We start from the raw sequence: 6,066 nt of genomic DNA, 5'->3' as shown, positions 1-6,066 counted from the left end.
CCCGACGCTCCCCCACCCCGCGGTGCCCCTCCGCCTCGGGTCCGCCCCCCACCCCGCGCTGTCCCGCCCCCTGGACCTGAGTCCCGACGCTCCCCGGCCCCGCGGTGCCCCTCCGCCCTCAGTCCGCCTCCCACCTCCCGGCGGTGCACCCTCCCCCCCCCACGCCCCGCAGTCACCCCCCCCCCCACCGCGGACCCCCCCTGGCCGGGCCTGAGGCCCCTCCCTCCTCTTGCTGCCACAGGTTGGAGGGTCGAGGAGCGGATCTTGGGCATCTTCTCCAAATGTCTGCCCCCCCTCAGCCAGCTGCAGGCCATAAAGTGAGGGCACGGGGTGGGTGGGCCGGGGCGGGGGATAAAGAGCCGCGGGCAGGGGCGCGGGAGGCCCGGGACGGTGGAAGGGGCGCCCGGGAGACCGTGTGGCTGGAGGGGACGCGGGGAAGGGGCTGAGGCCCCAGCGGGCTTCCGCGCCTCCCAAGTCCAGCTTGCGGAAGGTGGGGCTGACGGATAAGACCCTGAGCACCTTCATCGCCCTCCTGCCTCTCTGCGCGCCCACGCTCAGGTCAGAGGCGGGAGGGCAAGTGGGGACCTGGCGCGGGGGGCGGGGGGGGCGGGGGGCCGGGAGCAGTTTGGGGAGGAGACTGGCGGTGGCGTCCCTGGGGCGGGAGGGAGGTTTAGAAGCTCCAGTGTGACAAGGAGGGGGTCCCTTTTATGCCACGCCAGTGCCTAAAGAGACAGGCCTTTGGGCCCCGACCCCTCTCCCCGCCACCACGACCACCCATGCTCTCCCTGGGGGTTTCCTGCCTGGGGTTGAACGCGGGACTAAGGGCTGGCTCTTCTCCTCCGGCACCGGTGGGGGAGGGACAGGTTAGGGCAGACACTGCAGGGCCGCGCGGGCACTGTGGCGGCTGGTGGGGCAGGGAGTGGGGGCAGAGAAAGAGGGCCACCCCATTTCATGGCTGCTGGGCGGAGAGACAGGAGGGCTGCCTGGAGGAGGTGGTGCCGAGTTGTGGAGGAGGAATGGAGGGGGCAGGGGCCAGGTGGGAGGCGGTGTCGCTACAGGTGTGGGGCCTCGCACTCCTTCTCGAGGCTTCCCCGCCACCCTTGGTTTATCCTGCTTCACAGAACACACCCTCCGGCGTTCTGGGGTCTTCCCCTGGTGGCCGGTGGGACGTTCCTGCAGGGTGGGGTTGGGTCTCCCTCAGCGGAGGAAACCTAATTTGTTTCCATCATGGGAACCGGAGACAAACCTAGGGACTCCTCTTAAGATACCAAAGTAAGTCAGATCGCCGCGGGCGAATAATTGAAAATGAACGTGATGACCTTTAGGTGAAGGAGGAGCCAACCCGAAAGGTAATGAATTTCCTGTGATAATAAACCGTGGGAGAGCACTTTTAAGTAGAGAAACTTCTAGCCTTAGTTCAGTGTTCGTCGTGACTTGGAAAAGGGCCTGTGTTCTCCCAGCGCCTGCTGCTGCTGCGGGAGAAGCCAGGCTTGTGGGGGTCGCGAATCAGGTACACACTACGTGTCACGTGGGGGCTTACAGCCACACCAGTTTATTGGTTTCCGGTTTCTGTGAGATAGACCTGGGTGCGGGTGTGGACGAGCTGGGTGCCCCCTGCCCAGGGTGTGTGTGTGTGTGTGTGTGTGTGTGTGTGTGTGTGTGTGTGTGTGTGTGTGTGTGGTGGGGGGATGGTCGTGGGGGTGGGGGGTGTGTGGTCCCTCGCGGTGGTGGGGGTGGCCCGGTGGGCCCACAGGAAGCTGGCGGCTGGAGCTCGAGCACCTGCCTCCCAGCTGACCTAGTGGCCGCCTCCATGGGGCTGCAGTAGGAGGGAGGGCTCTCTGGGCCAGTCTGGCCGTCTGGATGCCCCCCCCCCCTGCCCCGCAGGGGATCCCAGAGAGGGCCAGAGAGCTCCCGACGCAGGGGCCACGGTCCTTTTGTGACCTAGAAGCGACACCTCATTACTTGTGCCATATTCCATTCAGTAGGAAGGGGGTCACTGGGTCCAGCCACACTGGGGGGGGGGGGGGGGGGGGGGGGACTACACCAGGCATGGGTACCAGGAAGGTGGGATCCCGAAATCCTTTCACAGGCCACCTCACCACCGGTCACTAGCGCTGACGAGTGACCCCATTCACATGGCTACTTACGGATTTTCATGTTTAAAAAAACATCTTAATACTTCTTTTGAGAGCGTGTGCCCGTGCACAAGTGGGGGAGGGGCAGAGAGGAGAGACGGAGCCCCAAGCAGGCCCCACCCCATCAACGCAGGGCCTGATGCGGGGCTCCGGCTCCCCAACTGAGAGATCAAGACCTGAGCCGAGATCAAGAGTCTGTCGCTTGACCGAGCCCCCCCTCCCCCCCCCCCCCCGGGCCCCCCAGCACTTGTGGGTTTTTAGTCTAAAGAACTGTCCGTGTAATTTCCTACCCGGGAGGGAGGGCCACTCTTGGGCTGTTTCCGAGCTGCTCCCCAGAGACCCACACGTCCTGTCGGACCCCCTCCCTCCTCTGGCCCCAGTGGTGCCGCCAGGTCCTCAGATCTCCCCCGTCCTCAGGAAGGTGTCTCTGGAGGGCAACCCGCTGCCGGAACAGTCCTATCACAAGCTCATGGCCGCGGACAGCCCGTGAGACTGCTTTACCTCCCCCCCCCCCTTTCTTAGGGCCCGTCCCCCGGACCGGGTCAGCCCTGGTCCACCCTGTCCTGCCCCCTAACAAACCCCTAGGCACCCTCCGCTCCTGCCCCTCCGCCCTCGGACCGTTGCGCCCTCCTTACGCGCCGAGTTCGCCGCTGGGCTCCCCAGCCAGCCTGCTCTCCCTCCGCGCGCAGGATCGCGCACTTGTCTCTGCGGAACAACAACATCGACGACCACGGCGCGCAGCTGCTGGGCCAGGCTCTGTCCACGCTGCGCAGCTGCAACCGGACCCTGGTCTCGCTCAACCTGGCCTTCAACCACATCGGGGACGCGGGTGCCGGCTACATCGCGGACGTACGTGACCGGCGGCGACGGGGAGCGGGGACTGGAGGCGGAGGCGGGACGGCCGGGCCACAGGCTCACACGCGCCCCCGCCCCAGGGCCTCCGGCTGAACCGCGCCCTGCTCTGGCTGTCGCTGGCGCACAACCGCATCCAGGACCAGGGCGCCCTGAAGCTGGCCGAGGTGGGTGCGGCGGCGGGGCAGAGGCTGGGGTTCCCCCCCCCCCTCCGCCGCCGGCCGGCGTCTGACCGCGGGCTGCTCGCCCCAGGTCCTGCGTCCCTTCGAGCTGACGCACACGGAGGTGGTGGAGCGCCGCCGCCTCCTGCTGGAGAAAGGGACGCAGGAGCGCTCGCGATCGGTGAGCCCCCGGCGCCCGCGGCCCCGCCCGAAGCGCCCCCCCCCCAGGCCTAGCGGGTCTGCGCTCCCCGCGGAGCCTCTCCTGCGGGGCGAGAGAAAGGACTAGATACCGCCCCGAGCAGCCGGCCACAGCGCGGGACCTGGGGCGCGTTCCCTAACCGCGGCCCGCGTGCTCGCCTGCGGCCCGGCTGCTCCGCAGCTCTGTCGCGGGGTCGCACGGGACAGGGCGCGCGGTGCACCTGCCTTAGTTCGGTGAAAGTCTACTGTTTTCCCTCCCGACGCGAGAGTCTGAGCCCCCAGCCCCGCCCCAGCCTCTCCCACCGCCACCCCCCTCCCCCGCACCCCCAGGACTCCCTAACGCGCAGTTTCGGCTTTTAGGCGGGGAGATGGCGCGGGGGTGCGGTCAGTCCCGCCGCCAGCCGGGCACCGGGCTTCCCTTCACCCCTCCTCGAGGAAGGGGTGCTGGCTGCTTCTCCCATCCCCTCCCCTCCCCTCCCTTCCCCTCCCCTCCCCTCCCCTCCCTTCTGTGAGCGCAGCCTTCCTCCTCCCGACCTGGGGACTCCAAAACGGACCGTGAGAAGAACCTGCTGCTACAGGTCAACAGTGCTGCCCTGACGGAAAAGACAGACAAGACGCAGACAACCAAGACCCCGAAAGGCCTGAGCAAGAAGAAGGAGAAGTCAGGGGGGGTGGGTGTGCTGCGGGCGCTGGGGGAACCGGGCTGGAGGGAGGAAGGCCGTGGACGGTCCCGCGTGGGCCCCTTCCCAGCCGGGCTCCGTCCTGCCCGGGGAGGCGGGTTCCATCTGCGTCCTTACTGGCTGCCCAGGAATCGGTGAGGAAGGAGGAGAAGTCAGGGTCAGGGCAGTCGCCCACGCAAGGGACCCCCAAGAAGGAAGACCCCGCGAAGTCGGGCAAGGGGAGTAAGTGCTGGTGCCCCTTTGAGGCACCTCTTCCGTGCAGGGGGAGGGCCGGCGGGGGCTGGACGGGAGGCCTGTCTCCGCCTCCACGTGCATTTTCTGGTGACGTCCTTCCGGCCCCATGTGGCCCCGTCCTGGCCCGCTGCACTCCCCACGTTGTTTACCAAGAGAGGGGGCCCCCAAGGCACTGCTCTGAGACCAGGACCGTCGTCCTGGCCAGGGTGGTTCCTCCAGCTGTTCGGCTGTTCCCAACCCTTGGTGTGAGGAGATTTCCCCCCGCCCCCGCCCCCCGCCCCCCGCCCGGGGCCCATTCTCTCCGGGGCCCCTGGGCGGTCTCCGGAGTGGGCCCTGTGCATTCTGGCTCCCCCACCCCCTGCCCCCTGCAGAGGTCACCATCCCTGAGCAGAAAACAAGCAAGGGGAAAGGGCCCAAGACCGGGAGCAAAGAGAAGCGGAGCTTCCTGCTGGAGTCCGAGGTAGGGGAGAGGTGGTGGGCGTGGGGGGTGTGGTGGCAGCCTGGCCCCCTGGAGTGCTTGCCCGGCCCCGCCCCAGAGGTCTCTGGTCCCCCCGCCCCCCACCGCCGTCCCATCCCAACCGGGCTCCTTGCCGGGTGGGGAAGAGCTCAGTGCTCCCTCTCTGTCCGGCTGGAGGAGGCCGCTCCCTCCCAGCCGGACGGCCATGGCCACACTGTCCCGCTGGCCCTGTGCCCCTGTCAGCTCCCCGGGAAGGCAGGGCTCTCGTGGCGCCGCCCCACCCTGTGCTCGGCTCCTTGAGCCCCTTTTTCTTTTGCCGCCCGAGCCTCCCTTTTCTCTTTCAACTTGGGGAGGCTCCCACGTTACTTCGGAACCTTCTGGGCTGACTCCACAGCGCGCGGCAGCCCCAGCCCTCCAGCTGTCCGAGGGTCTGTCTCTATCATCAGACCTCCTGCCCTAGGCAGGGAGGGGCCTCCCCTCTTTTGGGAGTTTTCTCTGGCACCGACACAAGATCCTACCAAGGAGAAAGGTCAGGTAGAGAGGGGCTGGGCTGCCTTCAAACATTGTTTTGTTTTATTAAGTAGTCTCTGTGCCCAACGTGCGGCTCAAGCTCAGGACCCTGAGATCAAGAGTCGCACGCAGGCTCCTCCCCACGAAGTCAGCCGGGCGCCCCAGGGGGCTGCCTTTCTGCCCCGGGTCCATGGGTCGTCCTCGGTCTCCAGCGCTGGGCCCTCCTCGCGCTGGCTGGTTGTTGGGAAAGCCCCCACGCCTCAGGCCTCCGCTCTGGCCATTTTCTCTGCCTGGAACACCTTCCGCCCCCTCTTTGCCTGGTAACCGTCACACGCCCCGCAAGCTTCAGCACAGGGGCCACCTGCTCCCGGAGAGGGGGCCGGGGGGCCTCCTCTGTGCTCCGCACACCCCAGCTTCTCTCCACGGGGCTTGCCCATCCCTTCCCCTTCCCCTTCTGGCTCCCCCCCCCCCCCCCCCCCCCCCCCACAGTGTTGCTTCTGAAGGGCGTGGGCTTATTGTGTCTTTGTATCCCCAGCACCTAGGACAGAGCCTGGCCTATAGCTGGTCTCCAAAGCATGTATGTTGACTGACTGGTGGCCTGGGGGCTCGCTCCCTCTACTCTGCTGCAATTGGGATTATGCTTTAGCAGCTGGTTGCTGAAGCCACAGAGACGGTCAACCCGCTCCTGGAGCCGGTGGAGCACCGCAACGGGAAGGTTTTCGTGCCTGGGAACAAGGTCCTTTTGCACCTTAACCTCCTCCGTATGTCTGCCGAGCACCCCTGTCCTCCTGCCGTGAGGCCACCGGGGCCCCGTGCTGCCCTGGGGGTGCCCCCCCCCC

General features: G+C 67.1%; 1 protein-coding gene across 8 annotated transcripts in view; it reads left to right on the top strand.

Moving 5' to 3' along the window:
- LRRC71 (leucine rich repeat containing 71) overlaps positions 1-6,066 on the top strand; it is a 10,987-nt gene that overhangs the window by 4,403 nt on the left and 518 nt on the right. Inside the window, exons 4-14 of one of the 8 annotated variants that reach the window (XM_049634757.1) lie at positions 242-317; positions 481-558; positions 2,553-2,621; positions 2,825-2,984; positions 3,071-3,154; positions 3,240-3,329; positions 3,865-4,017; positions 4,155-4,248; positions 4,632-4,720; positions 5,763-5,804; positions 5,877-5,988. In XM_049634757.1, the coding sequence (XP_049490714.1) occupies positions 242-317; positions 481-558; positions 2,553-2,621; positions 2,825-2,984; positions 3,071-3,154; positions 3,240-3,329; positions 3,865-4,017; positions 4,155-4,248; positions 4,632-4,720; positions 5,763-5,804; positions 5,877-5,988 (1,047 nt within the window). Of the gene's footprint in view, positions 1-241; positions 318-480; positions 559-2,552; positions 2,622-2,824; positions 2,985-3,070; positions 3,155-3,239; positions 3,330-3,864; positions 4,018-4,154; positions 4,249-4,631; positions 4,721-5,762; positions 5,805-5,873; positions 5,989-6,066 lie in introns of all 8 variants that reach the window. The other 7 variants (XM_049634763.1, XM_049634755.1, XM_049634760.1 and 4 more) reach the window with 7 other exon arrangements.

This window comes from Panthera uncia, chromosome F1 (genome assembly GCF_023721935.1).
Source record: "Panthera uncia isolate 11264 chromosome F1, Puncia_PCG_1.0, whole genome shotgun sequence".
Taxonomy (NCBI): Eukaryota; Metazoa; Chordata; class Mammalia; order Carnivora; family Felidae; genus Panthera; species Panthera uncia.
The sequence above is the reverse complement of the archived record's forward strand: the minus strand, read 5'-3'. Positions and strand labels throughout refer to the sequence as shown.